Source organism: Watersipora subatra, chromosome 11 (assembly GCF_963576615.1).
Source record: "Watersipora subatra chromosome 11, tzWatSuba1.1, whole genome shotgun sequence".
Taxonomy (NCBI): domain Eukaryota; kingdom Metazoa; phylum Bryozoa; class Gymnolaemata; order Cheilostomatida; family Watersiporidae; genus Watersipora; species Watersipora subatra.
Window position 1 is genome coordinate 33686474 of NC_088718.1, and position 20293 is coordinate 33706766.

Sequence of the window (20293 nt, forward strand, 5' to 3'; positions counted from 1 at the left end):
TAGTGCCAGACTTAAAGCACTGATATTTTTACCCTCACAACATTGTTTATTTTTATTTACAGCAAATAAAACATGATCATAATTACAAAAAAATGCAAAAAAATCATTTTAACAACAAAATTTCAGGCACAATGCATTTTTTTACCGCTTAAAATTGAACTTTTACGTTCACATCGTCAAATTCTGAGTGAAGGATCTTGCCGACTACATTTGTCAAATACTTTAGCGTAGTCGATTTGTACATGTTTTTTTTCTAAATTCACTTAGAATTTTTTGACCCATATACGTCACAACAAAAAATGAAGCAATTTTAAAGTTGATGGCCACACTAAAAAGCCTTGCACCAGAAACCTCCTTGTCAAAATCTCTGGCACCACAATTTCCTTTCAAAAATGTCCTACTTAGCCTAAAAGGTTACTTTATACAAAGACCTAATACAGAATTAATGTAGAAGAAACGAGTGACAGAGAACCTTATTCTATTAATAACCTCTAACAGGTTGTGCAACTCACATCTTTTCCGTATAGACTCTACTGAAAGTCATATGCACAATGATTAATAATAAATAATGCCTTGTTACTGTGAGTATTTAGTCATAGGTGATTAGGTCATCAAATTAAAACATTTTCCAAACAGAATAGATGTTAACTTGAACAGTCTGGCTGCTTTCGAGTTTGTATCACAATAGCTTTTTTTACTTCGGAAATTATTTTTTGTAGCAAGTAATTGTAGACAGTCTTTTACCTAAAATAATATCAACAGATTAGCCAAAGCAACAATTGTGTAAGGAAATATATCCATAAATTTATTTAGTTTTTATGTTGAACATCAGACTTTATTTTGGTCATTTAATACTAGGCTTATCACAAATTATATCCTAAATTTATAAACTAATCATTCAACCCTACAAAATAAAATCAAAGAAGATCGTATTAAAATTCAAAATAATTTTTTTACGTTTGATGTGAAAGAGAAGTTTAGATTGAGAAGTGTTCCACAATAATTATGAATAAAAATACTGAGCATGCAAGAATCAGAAGGATCAAGATTAGAATGAGCATAGATGATTTTGGAAGTAAACCGTGTAAGTACCTACAAGTAGGGACGACAAGGGAAATAAGAATGAATGAAATAAAAGGAACAGCTAAAATATAGTATTAAAGCAGGTAAGTGAAGGGTTTAAAGCTGAATAAAGTCAACGTAATCAAGGTAATGACTATATGAGCTCTTCCGCTCCGCATTACACAACTAGATTACTTAATTGGATGATTAATAACTTGAAATTATCGTTAAGACAGCGAGGCAGCTGATGATGTATTACATCCTAGTGTATAGCATCACAGTGTGATGTGTTACATCTGAAGGTAGACATGCACAGACTGTATATTAGTAGAAACAAAGGTTGACGTAATATGGTATTTATTGAGACATGCAATAGATTCCCGTAAGAACAATTATTCGGCTTTAGGTAGCTTTGTGAAGAATGCCGCTAAGACTCTACTAAAAGAGTAGCAAACGTAGAAAATTAGAAAAAACTCCAAAGAGAAAGTTCAACTTGGTAAGCTTTTAGAAAAGGTTAAGAATTACACTAAAAACTATAAATCACTTTAAATTCCAACGAAGACAAATATCGAAATAGAACCTTTAATCTCTAAAGAAGACAAAACTGGTAGAAACACCAAAGAGAGCTATTGATGAAAAATGAATATAGTGCTTTAACATTCATAATAACAGAGTTATCAAAACTCAGAAGCCTGTCATCTTAGTGGTCAATAATTTGATTCAGAAGCAACACCTTTTGAAAAACAAAAAAATTAAACAGCGAAATTGAAATTAGGATCTGGCAGCTGAACTAAAGCAGATTTAAAATATAAAGTCAAGAGTAATACTGATAGCGATTGAAGCTTCCAGAGTCACACGCAAAATTGCAGAATCGATGGCACTCTTTTTAGTTTGATTTTTGTGACTGGCTAAAGTGGATGGTTGGAAAAGAAGCCAGACTAACTAATAGTGACAGTTAAAAATCACGCATTCCCACCACAAACTACAACATTGCTGTTTTAAGTAGATAAATCCAAAGAAGTATCAGTGATGTGTGATAAAACATGAAACAGCAATGAAAATGCAAAATTTGTGCTCTCTCTGTTGCTTTTTTAAAATTTGAAATAATTCTGAAAAGCAATGGGCAACAAGTCAAAAAAGAGGAAAAAGCAATCTTCTAAAACTAATAAAGAAGGGCAGATAGACGAACTGGACAGTCAGACTTCTGAAGAAGAAACAAGTGGAGTATTAAAATCCAATCAGCTGCCATACATCTTGTCCAGGATCAAATCTCTTCACAAGAAAATAGATCATGCCGAAAGGACTAAAACTACCTACGACATTCTGGGTAAGCCTGAAAACCCACCGATAGTAATAAATTGTACTGCTGCCAGTTATGAGGTTTTCAAACGTAGTTTCGTGGTTCACCTTTTAATCTAACTATAAAGTGGAATCGATCAAGGAGAATATAGACCATTCTGGTCTAGTAGTTCACTCAAGTGTTTCAGCCTTGTATACTGTAAATTTTTACAACACTACGAGTAGAATACTTGTGAACAAGTTTACAAATCTTGACATCTTCTTTTCTCACTATGAACAGATATTAACCAGCTTCACAGAAGATCAAGAGAAGGCTCTTAATGTGCAAATAAAAACCAAGTGCATTGATGAGCTTTCAGCGCTGTCTTCATCTAATTCTCCATCATATCTTCAATCAGTATCTTTGTGTCTGTCTACAATCAATCATGAAGCCTCAACAAGTGCTTCATACACTACTTCCGAAAAAGCTACAGTAACATGTAAAAGCTGCTCAAAATTGAGTACTACAGTAGAATTCTTAATCACCAGAGTTGCGGATTTGGAAACAAAAATTGACAAGTTACTATCAACATCTATTTCTACAGAATATCTTAAAGATGAATTCATCAGGTATTCATCATGGTCATCAAATCAGTTTGATAACAAACTTTTAGCTATGCAAAAATCATTATTTGATGAGCTCAAGGAACAACAAAGTTCTTATGTCGAGACAACAAAGCGAAATCTTTATCTTCAAGATCAACCACTAAGGAAACATTCAGCTAATGCAACTGTGTGTACAAACCCAGAAAGTAAATCGTGCAACAAACAAAATACGCCGTCAATTTCTAATCTTACCCAAATGGATGTTGATCAGCGTATTCCAGCAACAGCTGTCAAGCAACCAGCTCAATCTAAACAACAGAAGACTGCTTTTGTTGGAAACAACAACATTGTGGTTTCAATTCGACCAAACTCTTCTCTCCATGAATCATTTAATCAAGACACGGTACGGAAAGCTATAAACAGTCAGTACGGGCCAACCATCATTGAACTCGTTACTCGCTACAACTTCAAATCAAACAATCCTAGAATTATGATTCAATTCCGATCCCGGGACATCGCTAAAGGAGTTACATATTGCTGGAAATCTGATCTGTTTGATGGATCATCTTGCAGACTGTCCATTGATCCAGCTTCTCTTAAAAAGAATGTAGTTATTGTTAAAGGTGTCCCACTCGATGCAGATGACAATAAAATACATCAAGATATCAAAGATACTGACCCTGATGCCTTCATAGAAAGATTGTTCAATGATGGTAAAAGATTGAGGTCCTTGAAGATTAAATTCTCCTCTTCCCTATTCTACCAAAATGCCATCTCACATGGAATAAGTATACCATCAACTCATTTATGTCACGCTGAACCTCTTAAATGATGGATCTCTCTAAAGGATTTTCTATTGCTCATTTAAATATAAGAGGTTTATCTTCCAAAATGGATGAAGTTAAGTATTTGATTTTTAAGTATAAATTTAAAGTTATTTGTTTTTCTGAGACATTTCTTGGAGCTAGACATGGTGATGATTACTTTAAAATTTCTGGTTATAATATGATAAGAAATGATAGGAACTATAACCAGGGCGGTGGCTTATTATGCTATATTCACAACTCCATTAATTTCAAGTGTTTGGAATTTGCTATTAACGAAATTGCTGCTGACAGTCTTTCCATTAAAATCATTCCAGTTATTTCGAGACCTTATATAGTGTCTTTTGTTTATAGACCTCCAAATTCTACAGTCGATTGGATAACAAAATTTTCAGACTTCGTGAAAGAGTGTTACAGCAACACTGAAGAAATTTTGATACTAGGTGATTTCAATATCAATTTGTTGAACACAAAAGAAATTTCCAATTGGAAAAGGAAAATATGTAATCCGCTGTCTTTAAAACAGCTGATTGGTGAACCCACAAGAGTAACTGTAAACTCCTCGACATTAATTGATCATGTGTATACAAATTTCTCTCATCACGCCAAGTTTTCTGGAGTACTTAAATTGTCTATGAGTGATCATAATTTAGTATTTATTGTGAGAAAAATTGGTGTTGCACATAAATCGTTTCCTCGAAAAATCACTTATAGAGATTACTCCAGATTTGTTCCTAATAATATTTCAAATAAGTTTTCCTTCATCAGTTGAAACGATATTTTGATTAAAAAGAACACTAATGACATGATTAACTTATTTAATCAAAAGTTTTCTACGGCTGTCAATGAGTTGGCCCCTCTTAAAACTAAAAAGTCAAGTCGGAATCTTTACCTATTTGGCTTGACAAAGAGGTACAGCAAAATATAAAGTTGAGAGAAAAACTGAAAAACTCCAAAGATTGGACTGCTTACAAAAAGCAGCGCAATTTTGTCACAATTCTCATTAAAAGAAAAAAAACAAAATGTATCGACGAACTTGTTAAACAGTCAAAGCTTGGTGATACGCGTAAGCTTTGGCAAGCTTTGAATGTGAAAAATAAGAAACCTCAAAGCTGTGACACTTGTTTGTCAGCTTCAGAACTTAACTTACATTTTGTGTCTATTGCAAGTAAACTTTCAAATTCAATTTTACTGTCATCCAATCCTTATTTGCCTTGTCAAAACACCGAGTTGAAGACCACATTTAATGAGTTTCCCAAATTTACTCCTCATGATATTGTAAAATACATCAGTAACATTCCTAATTCCAAATCCTCAGGCATAGACAATATTTCTGTAAAAATGATAAAAGCAACTCTTCCATTCATTGTACCTATTATCACTGATATGTTTAACAGAATTTTGATTGATGGTTATTTTCCTTCAGCATGGAAACATGCACGAGTTACTCCATTGTTTAAAGGAGGAGATAATAGCAACCCATCAAATTTCCGCCCTATTTCAGTGCTCCCTATTTTATCTAAAGTTTTTGAAAAGCACTTAAATATTCACATCTACTCTCATTTGTCTAAAAATAATATTTTACATCCTTATCAGTGTGGTTTCAGAAAAAGTCATTCATGCACTGATGCTGTTCATAAACTAATCTCAGATTGTTTGGATTTGAAAACCAGAGGTGAGAAGATTTGCTTGATGTTTTTGGATTTCAGCAAAGCTTTTGACTGTGTCAATCACAAAATATTATATCATAAACTAGAACTTGCTGGTTTTAAAAATAAATCGTTGCAAATACTTCAATCCTATTTTCACAAAAGGCGCCAAAAGGTCGTCATGAATGACAAGGAATCATTGACACTAGATATAAATGTTGGTGTTACACAGGGGTCACTTATTGCGCCAGTATTATTTTTAATAAATATAAATGATCTTCTTAGACTTATTCCAAAAGGCTTTGCCTACGCCGATGATACTGTTTTAGTTAGTTATCACAAAGATGTGCAACTTCTTGAGACGAACTGCAATCTCATCATGAAAATTATCAGCAACTGGTGTACAGCAAATCATATGACAATCAATTTACAAAAATCACACTTTCTTCTTTATAATACTGATGAAAACCTTCGAAACAGCTTTACTCTTAAGTTTAATAGTCAATCCATCACTTGTAGACATGAAACAAAATTGTTAGGATTTGTTTTGACAGATCGACTCTCTTGGAATAATCATGTCGACACTGTTTGTAGTAAGGTCACGAAGTCATTGACTCTGCTCCAGTTTTGCAGGCCATACATGAACTCAAAATCTGCTATTGCATTTTATTATCAGTTTATATTTTGCTATATTATTTATGGTATCCACATTTATTATAATCTAGCTCCAAGATATGTCACTAAGGATTTCTTTTTGTTGCAAAAAAGAGCATTTCGACTCATTGCAAATTTACATCATATGCCTGCATATATTATTCCAACAAATGATCTTTCCAAATCTCTGCGTCTTCTTACTCTGCCTATGCTAAATATTTATTTTACTTCAATTCAATGTTTCAAGATTTTTTATGGTTTGTGTCCTCGTTTTTTACATGACAATTACAGGTTCTTAACTCATTTCAACTTACGTGATATGAACAAATTGCATACAATCACTAACAATCATTTTGAAAATGTCATTGCCAGCTGCTTTAACAATCTTCCACCAAATATCCGTTCTCTTAGCAAAGAAAGGCATTTTAAACACTATTTGTCAGACTATTTATTCAATTTGAATGGCTAACTGTTGCTTTTTTCCCTTTTTTTTGTTTTACTATGGTTGTATGGCCTAATTTGAAAAACATTTTTGTTTGTGAAATGAAATTATTGCCAATAAAGTACTATATATATATATATATATATATATATATATATATATACATATATATATATATATATATATATATATATATATATATATAATATAATCTATGAGTGTGAGAAACTAGCACAGCGTAAATATAAATAACATGACTGTGTGGCTTCAATCACACTTGGAAACTATGCAACCATTATGGATTCTTAAAAAATAAAACTTGTTAACAAAAGATAGAGAATGACAAATTAAATAACTTGTGGAACGTAATATTCATATCGACAGTTGTCAAACCCTGTAGGCCTAATATCGTCAAGGTACAGCGGAAGACTCAGATGTAACAGCTATCAGTATAGCTGAATTTAGTGAATTTTGTGGCTGAAATGAAGAAGCTGAAAATATAAAGTAGGATCTAAACCAGGCAGTTGATCAATGTAGAGTTTTGAAGATGAAAGCAAAGTCTGTAGTAAAAGCGACTAGAGTTCTAGGAGCTGTAAGCAAAGTTACATATTGGACAGCGCTCTTAGGAGCTGGAGGTGAAAAAACTCGGTATATCACAGCAAGCAGTTTTGCTTAGATTGTCAAACATACTCTAAGAAGTTTTGTTAAAGCCAGCATAATAAAACTGGTCAATGCCAAGAGTACATACAGATAATAATATTTATAATTATGTTGCAAGAAAAAATAAGTTTTTAAAGCATAATTGGCAAATTGATGCAACAATTATGCCATGAGATAGAGAAAGAAAAGATGAAAAAATAAAATTAAATTAGTTGATTTATCGGTGAAACTAAACAAACTCGAAAGAGCACCAGTCCAAGTGATAGCGAATATGACTAAGCTGTTTTCCTGGTTTGGTCTTTGAAGGAATTGAACAAACTGAAAACAAAGAGAATAAAATAGCCAATGCGCAGTTTAATGTATCACTGGGTCATCAGCAATTTTGGGAACATTTCTGGACCTCAAAGATTAGTTTTCTTTTATCTGAAGGTTTAAAGATTTAAAAGTTAACGAGCGAATCTTAGAGTTTATGACATCATATTATTAAAACTAGTACTCTGGCATCGTTGTGTGCTTAGAGGGATAACTACATAGCTGTACTGATAGAACACCAAGAACAAGTATTTGCACAACAACTTTAGAACACTGGAAGTCAGTTTATTGGTGTAAGAGGGGCGGTTCCCCAAGCTGAATGTCATGAATTCCGGTCTATTGAAAGCAATTTTTTGTTCTACTCCCGAACCTTGGCTTAAAACCAACAGACAGACAGAACTGTTATTATTGTTAATCTACTGGTACATTACCTGATACATTATGGCAAATTTTATTTAAACATTTATTTGTTTGTAGGTTTTTGCTTATGAGTAGCAGAAAAATGTGAGTAAGGCACCAAGTATAATTCTAGTTGATGTGTGAATGAGTACTTGAATTGAACGCGCCTCCGTAAATACATTGTGCAGTAGAATTGAATAGCTAATTTTGAATAAAGGTCATGTTACATTCTCAAATACCAAAAGGTCTTTTGTAGTGATCGCTTGTATCTTTTTTACCTGACCCTAAGGTAATATTTTTGTTTCCATCCCAAAAATAGAACAAAGCGATATTAAAAAAGTACACATGATAGCAATCTTGAAATCTATCACCATTCAGATGGTCTTCCAACAAAAAATCAAAAGCAAAAAATAATGATGTATTCAAAATAGTAAAAGCATTTAATGCGATTCAATTATTTACAATATGTGAAATATTAGAGTCCAAAACAGAAAAAGGAATTGATTGCTTTCATGAGCATCCTACAGAGTAGCTGAAAAAGCAGCACAAAATATTGCTGCATTAACAATAGCAGATAAAACTACATATTGCAGTTTAAATAATATTTTTGTGTATTTTAAACCAATTATCAGGTTTTATCAATATTTTAAAATAGTGGAAATGGACAGAGAGATTAGCGATCTTTGCTAAGTCGTTACCGAAAATCTCTATGATACTATCTAATAATGAAGTCGCTCTTTTTCTGAACAATATCATAGAAAAGTAGTCTACCCAAAATCAAATGTTTTATACATTTCAAACACATGACTTATGGGAATAACTAATTTTAAAGACGGCTTTTTGTTAATTTACACTTGTTGTATGTTAAGGATTTATTTACTAGTAAAACAAATATGACATGCTTAAGCCAATTGCTATAAGCTTTAACCACTATGCCTGAACATATGTGGAATGTAAAATATGACTCTTTCTTCACCAACTATAAAGGCAGCTTCAACCATGCCTGAGTAAGATTGATGTCACAAGGTGGTGAGGTAATTACCAGAATCTCATATATAGTTTTACAGTTTATAAAATCTTTTGGTAGTTATCAGTAGTAGTAGGTTTATTTTGATGTGAAATAGATTCACATAGTCAATTTATGAGTTGAAAGACATATGTTTTGATTTCATTGTAAGTAATTGCAAAACAAAAAATTTCAGGAAGCTGCTCACTTTGATAAATATCAATTAATTACTTAAACGATAAATAGATATCTACACAGTGTTAATTATGTCAGAGTTTGTGACTGATCAAGTCAGATAAGTAAAGCTACACAGTAAGTTCTGGTTATGGAGCCGTTATAGTACTTGTGAGTCAGATGCACGCTTATTTGCTCAGCTAACATGTGAGATTTTTCAAAGTCCTAAAGAATATTGTACATTCACTATTTGCTCATGTAACTACAGAGTATATAAGTAAACACAGTACATTTTCTCAAATCCGTAGAGTTACAAACTTTGAGTTCAGAACTCAAGTCCATCAGATTGACTGATTAGAGAATTTATTTGAACTAAGCAGCAGTTCAGACTCTTGTATCTTAAACATTAGATAGTGCAAATTTGATCTCATCAGCCCCTAACAAATCAAAGCTTCTGTAAACTCGTCCCCTAACTAACTTCTCAAACCAAAACTGTGTGCATATGTAGCTAATTTTTTAAAAACAAATGCCTGCACTGAAACAAATTAATTCTAATTTCACACTTTCAAATTTCAAACCTTGTTAGAATGAACTTAAAAAACTACTTCACTTTAAAGTTGCTTGCTACTTTAGTTAGGAGTAGTTTTGGTTCAGTGACTAGAAAACTGACTTATGATTGATAAGCTGGTGACTTTAGTCCCAAAAGGAAAATTGGTACTACTAAGATGAAAAATTTGACCATGTTTGATTCTGTACTTTGAGTTATGGGTTTAGATCATGAAAGAACTGCTTCTTCATCCTCTTACAAAATTTCAAATCAAAGGAATTTTAGACTGTCAGTTTATGAGAGACCCGCCTATGATAGGATCATTTGGAGTAATTACCTTATTGTTTTGATAAGTTTAGTAACACATGTTTGTATTTACCTGCATCTTATGTGAGCTTGTACTTACCTCTCTTTTAGCTAAATTTGTCAGACGAAGGAACTTACCTGGCAGAGATTTAAAAACTAAGCTAACAGGGGAAATATTTTGTTTAAACATGTTTGAATTACATTTTCAAATTTTATGTTTGCACAATACTTTTACCAAAGTAAATTGCATGGTTCAATTTTTTTGTATACAGCAAGCTGTTCATTGAAGTTTCCATTTTAGGTAATTACTATGCTGAGTGAACTTTGCTGACCACAGTGTGGCCAATGAACCAATTTTTGATTCTCAAACTGTATTGGCAATATAACGTAAAATCTCCAAATGTTCGTCAATTTTGTTTGATCTTTTAATTGAATTAGTTATCTCCACATGGGCTATTATTTTGTACTAGAAAAAGGTTTGAGAAACTACTAGAAACTTTTTAGTTTGTACAGACCTCTGAAAGTATTTCAAGGTTCCTTCAAGTCAGCTAAGAATTGTTTTCAAGAAGTTCATTTAGTTTTGTCTGTATCAAGATGACTTACAAATATCTAACAGCCAATATTGAAGTAGTAAATGCATTAACCCAAAGATAATCCAGCAACCCACATAATTAAACCTTGCGCTGTGTTGGCCTTTTTTTAGTTAGTCTGTTTAGCACCAAATCATTTTTCACCAGAAATATGTACTTTAATAAAGATTATAGCCACATCAACCTAAGTTTTTTTATATTTAGATATGAAGTTAAGATGCTACTCTTCACAAAAACGTTTTGAATTCACAAAGGTTTTGAATCTTGTTTTTAAATAATTTAGTGTAAATAGATTACATCTAAAACCACCCAGACTAAAGAGTATATTTAATTACACTCAAACTAGAATATAAAACTTACACCACAAAGACCGAAGGGAGTATCTAAAAGCATTTAGACTAACGAATAAATACCAGATTATCTAACCTTAACAAATCACTGATGCTCCAAAATGCATTTTGGATCACCCTGAAAATAGTGAACATCTAACAAAGCTTAATACTAGATAGAGGTGGAACGAGGCACGAGACATCTCGAGTATCGACCTGTCTCGTATCGGTCTCGTCTCGACCTAACTATGGCCAAACTCGAGACAGGAAATAGAACTAAAGTGCCTTCGCACGGCTATTAAAACATGGCTTCTCGCGGTAGCAACAACTCCATATATTGTAATGGATTGCGGGCAACTGCCTTTAAAGTTATACCTGGTCCGTTATTACCTGTTGTTATTGATTATGTTGGCCACCGAGTCTAATCATATAGTCCAGACAACGGCCCTGTTAATATATTGTAGTCCGGTTCTGTGTCCTTCAAACAGGTACCGGGTCGTATCCAATTACCCTCCGGATAATCTGATTTAACAAATAAGACTGTTGCAGGTAAAATGTCTGTATTTTTTTGTATCGTGTTCAAACACCAACTGCCCTTCATAAAATTTGGGCCTTTTTTATATACTACTAATTGCGGGTAAAACTTGCCCGGACACGGAGAAACGAACTAAAGGCCGGGTCGACTATAGTCCGTGTTCTGGTAACAATGACATTATCGTTAGTTCAATATGAGAATATATACGATAATTCATATAATTTCTTGAGTACAATTTAAATATAATTCACATACTACAGTTAATACACAAACAAAACTTAACATAAATGAACTAATTGTAATGTTACAAAACAGTAACATTTTGTTTACTAAACAATAAAATGACACACCTGTCTGTGTGTCATTTTATTTAATCACATTAAGCAATTTAAGCACATTTATAAAAATCACATTAAGCATAAATAGCCTATAAACATAACAGTAACCAATCTGGGCGGTAAAAAAAGCTAACAAAAAGAAATGTGTATGCTAGTGTCCAAAGCAGTAGGCGATAACTAGCCACAAACAAAAGGCTTCAAAAATTGTTTTGCAAGGAAAGGAGGATGTTGTGAAACATACCACTAGGATAGTTCGGAATCAAAAAGTGATAGGTTTTTAGGATATAAATAGATGAATTTTAAAAAGTAAAACTGAAAGGATGTAAGTTTATCTACATTGAGGAAGTGAAGTTTAGAGAATTGTTGAAAGTAATTGTTTAGATTAAACTGAACTGAGATATGTGAACTTTACAAACAGTCTAGAAAATGAAGTCAACAGTGTGGAGATTTATTTGCACCTAATTTGGTGAACTTAGAGAAGCGACTTTTTATATTGTAGTGAGAGCAAGTAGCCCTCTGTCCTGGTTGGTTCTTGACTTGGTTTGCGTGTAGTTGGCTGGAGCTAACTTGGCAAAAAAAGAAGAAAAAATGTCAAAGAAACTAACTTGGGTTTGGAAAAAAAGAAGCATAGCCTGTTTCAACAGAGTGCATGTGTGAAGAAACCTTGCAAAGCATAAACACTGCAGCTTGGCACCTTCTCAATATATGTGCTTTTTTGTTCTGTATATGCTTATGAACTGAATGTATACATCTACATTCAACTAACAATGTGCAGTGTACTGAACTTGTGTTAGAGTTTTCCCATATATGAATGATTGAGTCTCCCATATATGCTTTTCAATAATAGTTGCAGCAGTTCAATTGCTAAATTTCAGTCAATTAGCCAACCCTGTTGCTAGATAGACATATCAACCCTGCCTTAAAAATGGCAGCTGAAAAAAACTCCGGATAAACTGAATAGGCTCTGCCTAAAAAAGTGCAGCAGAATTTTGGAGATATGACATCAAAGCCTACCTTAAAAGTGGCAGTCAAGTGGCCGAGTAAGGCTTGCCTCAAAAATAACAAAACAAGCATAAAATGTAGATATGACCTGTTTTAAAATTTAACCATGCGGTAGTTGTGTGAGTCCTACCAAAAATCTTTTTCGTAATTTAACTTGAGGGTACAATGCAGGTACTCTCTGCCTTAAAACTATCAGTTTAGTGCTCGAACGAAACTTTTGCATAATGACCAGCATATGTGCAAAAAGTGCGAGCCGTATCACAAATCCATTGGTCAAAGCTTTGAAATGAATGATGTTGATGCCCTAGCCTCAGATGCCAGCGCACCTGTTTGACGTACGCAAGTACATCATGAATGTGAATGTTGAGCATTTCAGCAGTAAATTCTTAAGAGTTTTCTGAATAGTAGAAGTCTTCCTAGTGCATTTGAGGGAGGCTGTAAAAAAGAAAAGTCAAAGCTGCAGGCAAGCTGAAACAATAGCTGTTTTTTTATATGCTGCAGGATTGTTGAGAATTTCTCTCCATTAGGCTCAGAGTAGGCTTAGCTCCTTGAGATAGAGCAGCAAATTAATTTAGCAGATTAACACAATGGAGATAAAGTGGCTGGTTAGTAATGCTTTCAGAAATCTGCCAAACTCAAATCTGACCAACATGGTGAAAAAAACATTTTCTAGTAACACTTGTTGGCGGTGCCTATCCCTAAACTGGCGGATGCAGTAAAGACTAGCAAAGACTTTCTAAAATTAAAACTAAGTGAGTGTTACCCTACAGGTGCTTTATTCAAAGTAGTATATGATAAGCCACTCAGCCATATGAATTGTAAAATAGGATTCCATCAGTCAGTGATGCGCAGATAGTGTTGAGTCTAGCTCAGCTGGTACAAAGAGTCAAGATGCTGCAGAAATGACCCATTCCTAGAAAAAAGTGACCTTGCTAAAACAAACTTTTTGCGAGGGTTAAGCTGAAAAAGGCAGGTCTATAAAAAACTGCTCAAAGGAAGTCAAATCAAAGAAACCATAGAGGACCACAAAATAGTGCCTGCTGCTGACTTTACCAAAGTCACCTTTTCACAACATACAAAGTAAATGACCTAAAAACTGCATAAAGGGGCAAAAAAGTGCATCTATATGATAAAACAACTGAACCAGCCAAAGACCAGTCACAAATTTTTAGTGTGAAAACCTAAACTCACCGTCAGCCCTTTGATAGACCTAAAAACAAACCGGCCTCGGAACTAAACCAAACAAATGTCTCCACTCCCACCTACAATCAAACCAGCTTGTTATGTTCCTGTATGAATAATAACACAAGATGTGGTTTATTCACTCTCATAGTATGTATTGCCTTAACATGTAGAGACAACAAGGAAAGTATAACAGTAATAAATGTTACCTGTATGAATAATAACACAAGATGTGGTTTATTCACTCTCATAGTATGTATTGCACTGTTGCCTTCCAGACTTAGTTTATATAAGCCTGAGCTATGGCTATCTAATAAATAGCTAAACAAAAGCATTACTTGTATTAGAATATTTAGCTATATTAGAATAGATAGCGCAAAGTTAGTTTGACTTAAGCTTTATGATGGCAATCTAACACCTCCTCACTAGTCTGGAGATAATATGAACAGACGAAACGTTACGGATAAAATTGTGTTTGCTGTCTCCTTCTAGATGACCTACGTGGATTATCTGGTCCATAATCACTGTGTAGAGGATGTCTAGGATTTGGTCTCTTTGGTTGACGCACTGGTTCTTCGGGAGGTACCGGAATAGGTAGCCTGTCACTATTTTTATCTGATGTTTGAAATATATCTCCAGGGTGTAGGTCTTCTTCTGTGCTAAATCTAGGTTGTAGTTGTTCTACATGTCTCCTCCATGTAGGTCCGCGTGGCCATACTCTAACATTAACACTTCGCTGGCCATAGACTTTAGTCACTAATGCTGGAACCCATCGAGGCTGATTAGATCTTCTAGGGCCACAGTATAACGCATAGCATGGATCTCCAACTTGATAGCTGTGAATCTTGTTTACTGTGTCATTCAGAAGCTGTGTATTTTTAGATTGTTTTCCTTGAGCCGGATGGGCTGGTGATGGAATAATTGTGTCAATTTTGCATCGGATTTGCCTTCCATGTAGCAGTTGGCTTGGTGAATATCCAGTCTCTAAAGGTGTTCTTCTATAATGCATCAGGAATTCTAATAATGCTGCATTAGGTGGTAGATTAGACTTCTTCAAAGCTTGTTTAAACGATTGCACCATTCTCTCAGCAGCTCCATTTGTTGCAGGATGATAAGGAGCTCCTGATAAATGTGCAATTCCTCTTTCTTTGCACCACTGTTGAAACTCTTCTGATTTAAAGGTAGTAGCATTGTCTGTAACCAATGTGTGTGGATAGCCAAAATGTGAAAAGTCTTGTTCTAAAAGATCAGTAGTTGATTTTGTCGATGTAGAACTGGTCCTGTGAATGCAAGGATATTTAGTGTAAGCATCTGTAAGAACTAGCCAGTTACTTCCCATAAAGTTGATAGCATGATCTAAGTGTAAACGACTCCATGGTTTCTCTGGTAGCATCCACGGATGTACAGGATACTTTGAAGGTAGTCTTTGATTTTCAGCACACAATATACACAACTTGCTTGTCTCTGCAATGTCAGCATCCATTCTAGGCCAGTATACTGCTGTGCGTGCTAGCTGCTTCATCCTTTATATCCCAAAATGTCCGAGATGCAATATCTTCAGTACTTCTTTTTGTAAGCTGGTAGGAATTACTACTCTGTTTCCATAGAGTAGACAACCATTACACACCGATAGTGAGTTTTCTAACTTTCTAAATTCTTTGATTTCAGAAGTAGCTGGAGTTGCTTCTTCTCGATGTGGCCATCCTTCTGTTGTATATCTCATGACTGTAGAGATAACAATGTCTTTAGAAGATTCCTTGACTATTACTCCTGGATCTGTAGGGTTAAGTTGAGCTCCAATAGTTTTAATAGTGCAAATAATGTCTACGTCAGCATCGTCTTCTTCTCTGTCAAACTCAACATCTGGTCCAACAAGTAGCCGACTAAGAGCATCTGCATTCCCATGTTTGTTAGTCTTTCTATATTCAATTTCATATTCATATTGACTGAGTAAGAGAGCCCATCTTTCTAATCGGTTAGCAGCAAATGCAGGAGTTCCTTTGTTAGTTGCAAACATAGATGTCAATGGTTGATGGTCCGTAACGATGGTGAATTTTCTGCCATAGAGAAATTGGTGAAACTTCTTAAACGCAAATATGATAGCTAGTGCCTCTTTTTGAATCTGACCATATTTTCTTTGGGTTGCCGTCAATGTTTTAGAAGCATGCATAATAGGTCTTTCACTATTATCCTCATATCTGTGAAATAAGACAGCTCCAATTCCTTTTTCGGAAGCATCACATGCTATTCCTATAGGCATCTTTGAGTTGAAATGTGTAAGAACTGTGTCAGCAGTCAGCAGTTGCTTTAGCTGAAGAAAACTGGTTTCCTGTTCTGCACTCCACTTCCACTGCACATTTTTTCTAGTTAGCTGATGTAATGGTTCTGTAATCGTTGATAGGTTAGGTAGGAATTTGCTGTAGAACTGTACTGATCCAAGGAATGAACGTAAACTGTTTATGTTAGTTGGGGCAGGCATCTGTTTAACAGCATCTGCTTTTAGTCCTTTAGAAATTCCTTTTGCTGAAAGGTTATGACCAAGATATTCTACCGAGGTTTGAGCAAAATGGCATTTTTCTTTACGACATCGTAAACCTTTCTCATTCAGTCTTGCAAGTAGTTGTCGCAAATTCTGTAAATGACTTGTAGCATCAGTACCACTAACCAGTATATCATCTAAATATACAGCTACCCCTGGTAGATCAGCTGTCAATTGTTCCATTATCTCCTGAAAATATCCAGGTGCTGAACTGATTTCAAACGGAAGTCTCATCTGTAGTAGTACTCCTTTTTGAGTGCTAAGAGCAAGCTTTTTCTGACTGTTTGGTCCCAGGGGGATTTGGTTGTATGCATCCGCTAGATCAATTTTAGTATATCCGTATCCTCCTCCTAACTTGTTCATCAGCTCTTCGGGTAGAGGTATAGGCTGTCGGTGAGTCTCTAATTGTGGATTGACTGTTTGTGAGTAGTCTCCACATACTCTGATCGATCTTTGATGACTGTTGGAAAGTTGCGCTTTCCTGACCGGAACTACAGGCGTACCATATTAATTAAACTGTACTGGTTTCCAAATTCCTCTTTGAATTCCAGTTTCGTAGGCTAGATTTAATTTATCTTGAATAGCAAATGGAACAGGTCGAGGTTTGTAAAACACTGGTTTTGCATCTGCCTTGAATTTTATTTCTAGCTCGTAATCCTTTAGACAGCCTAGATCGTTGTTAAATAGATCAGGAAATTCATTGCAGAGTTGCTCGCAAGATTGTTGTAGACTTTTGTCAGCTGTTTCCTGGTCTACTAATTTACAAGTCGTAGTAGTTTGTTGGCTGAGCAGGTTGTCTATTGATATCCCCAATAGTTTGATTGCTCCTCGTCCTATCAGGTTGAGATTTGGAACCCGGCTAACTACAAAGTTTAAAGCAATAGGATTTCCCTTTACGGTTTTAGCATTCAGCTGGCACTGTCCAATTACTTCAATAGGATGTTTTGAAGCAGATTCGTAGTTTGTCGTTGTTGTAGAGAGTACAGGTTTTTCAAGTTTACACCAGACTTCCTCAGTAATGAAGTTGTCACAGGCTCCTGTATCTAACTCCATCTCGATGATCTGTTCTTCTATCTCAATACTCTTTTGAAGTTGTTCCATATGTATTCTTCGAATAGTTTTAAGCTGTTGTTTTGGTGTAGATTTCTGTGCTATAGGCCTTTTATTAGTAGTTGCTTTTCTTTTTCGGCAGGCAACTCTTAGATGTCCTAACTTCTGGCAAAAATTACATGTAGCAGATCTGTATGGACATTCCTTAGCAGTATGTGTAGTTTTATTGCATCTGTAGCAATTGAAAGTTGTCTGTCTTGCTTCTTTGTAGTTTGAAGTTCCTGTTGGTGTCTTAGTTCTATGATCTGGTTGTACCTTGTTAACTTTTTGTTGCTCTCCATATACGGTTTCTTTGGCTATCTTGGCTGCATCCTCAGTTTCTGTCGCAATTTCAATAGCTCTTTTAAAAGATAGCTCAGTTTCTTTTACTTTGAACAGTGCTTTGAGAACTGCTTCATTATTTACTGAGCAGACAAACCGTGTTCTCATAGCTTCATCTAATGGATCATCAATATTAGAAAAGTCACATGTGGTCGCTTCCTGTCTAATTCTATTCGCTAGTTCATGAATAGTTTCTCCAGGTTTCCTTTTCATAGTACTCCAAAATTTATAACGCTCGCGTACTAAAAATCGTGGGGGATCATATTGTTCTTTTAAGAAATTATCTATTTCTTCCATGGTAACTTCATTTATAAGTTTTGGAGTCTCCAGTTGGCCAGCCATGTTGCTGATCTGTTTGTAGAGAGCAGGTGACTGATTAATTAAGAACACGTTAGCTTTTCTCTCCTCAGGTATAGAGTGAGCCGCTACAAAAGTGTAATATCGATTCATGTAATCAGTCAATAGTTCAGTAGCTAGATCATACTCTGAAAACTTGGGTAAGGCTGCCGATGGTGCTAGCTTAGCTGCTGTCTCGGTTTGACCTTTCACCAGTAGTTCCATGAGTTTCCTATTTTCTTCTAGATAAACTTGTTGTTGTTCTTCCATCTTTTGGTTTTGAGCTGTAATTACTTCAATTAACTTATCCACTTCCGAAGACATACTTGTATATACTGAGAATGCTGTATAGGTTCCGGGTTATATTCTTGTAAGAATCTCAGTTGTACTGCTCAAGAATATCCCATCCTTGTCGCCAATAACTTCTGTTATGTTCCTGTATGAATAATAACACAAGATGTGGTTTATTCACTTTCATAGTATGTATTGCATTAACATGTAGAGACAACAAGGAAAGTATAACAGTAATAAATGTTACCTGTATGAATAATAACACAAGATGTGGTTTATTCACTCTCATAGTATGTATTGCACTGTTGCCTTCTAGACCTAGTTTATATAAGCCTGAGCTATGGCTATCTAATAAATAGCTAAACAAAAGCATTACTTGTATTAGAATATTTAGCTATATTAGAATAGATAGCGCAAAGTTAGTTTGACTTAAGCTTTATGATGGCAATCTAACACAGCTATAGCTTAATAACAAAGAACCCTACAAAGCATCACTAAAAGATAAGCGGACGCCAGCTTTATAAGCAGCAGAACTAACATAAACCATGCCAGAAGCCAGAGCAGCTAAGCCCGTGAGGCTCCCGTTTTAAGAGTGGCAAACCTAGCTTAGGGAGACTGTAAGAATAAATTTAAACCAGGTTTGTTGAGACAAATAATCAAAAACTCGCCTTAAATTTGCAAATTTAACTTTCAGCTGCTCCATAAAAGAAAAAGAAGACCCAGCATTGGGGTAAGCCCTGAGCTGTAGTCGCTTCGTTATCAGCTTTTTTTTAAAGTTGGTGAATATGGCTGTTTATTTTCTGGTGGACATTAGTGGTACTACAAATATGATGTTTGACTAGTTGCTACAAACTGTATAAAACGAGCTAGACAAAACAACAGCTAGTGGTTGCTGGCAGAATGAACATGGTTCTATAAAATTTTGGATCATTCTACAAAGTGATCTAGCTTTCAAACTGGCTGTGACACATCAAGACAGAGGAAGTTTGGGTGTTGGGCCACATTTACAAGGATGCCATTTTAGAGATGTCGCTGTTAGTAGATCACTAGTGCTTCTTACAGTTTCATCAGTCAGTGGTAAAAGTAGATAGAAAGCCACTGACTTCTTAATGCAGAGGGGATTGCCTGCTAAAAAGCAAGATCTAAGCGCTATGAAAAAAGGCAGAACCAGTCTGGACAAACATGTTGTCAGCCACTGGTTCTCCACCTAGAACTATTGCTCACTTGGGCTACTGAAAGCCAGGCTAAAGATGAAGCGATTAAAGTGTAAGCTTTTTTACTCTAAATTCTGATAGCTGTGCCATAGCTTCAAAAAAGACTAAATGTCTACTGTCCTTTACAAGGTAGAAGTAGGAAAGAATTTACCTTGGCATCGAGTAATCAAAAGTTTTCAAGGTTATTAGGCACTTTTAATTTTAACCGACAGTGCATTCTGAGTGGGCCGCTGTCACTCAACCGCTGCGGTTGCTGATGGCTTGGGGTGAACCTAAAAGTGATTCCCTTAGATGCTGGCTGCTTTTGGACTTCTCAAACACTTGTACTGAAAAACAAAACAATCTATATCCAAGGGAATTTTGAGGTATATCCTGGATGCTGATACAAGCAGGCAAGGTGTGTAGATAACGCTGTTTAAGATATGAGGGAGAAGAGAGAAGATCAAAAAGAAGAGAGTGATCGCTTACTACAGCACAACTTCAACGCATCATAGCTGAGCTATTGTGTTGCATTGAAGAATATTTCCCTGCAGAAATCGAGACTTTAAAGCATATTAGGCCGTACTTTTATGGCCATATATTACATT

General features: G+C 35.1%; 1 protein-coding gene across 1 annotated transcript; it reads right to left on the reverse strand.

Moving 5' to 3' along the window:
• Positions 1–16941: 16941 nt before the first annotated feature.
• LOC137407991 (uncharacterized) lies at positions 16942–18471 on the reverse strand. Its single transcript, XM_068094381.1, has one exon. The coding sequence runs from the start codon at positions 18469–18471 to the stop codon at positions 16942–16944; it is 1530 nt and encodes a 509-aa protein (XP_067950482.1).
• Positions 18472–20293: the final 1822 nt, after the last annotated feature.

Bases quoted from the DNA above. Each gene is read 5' to 3' on its own strand.
- LOC137407991 (XM_068094381.1), bottom strand. From the start codon at position 18,471: ATGGAAGAACAACAACAAGTTTATCTAGAAGAAAATAGGAAACTCATG.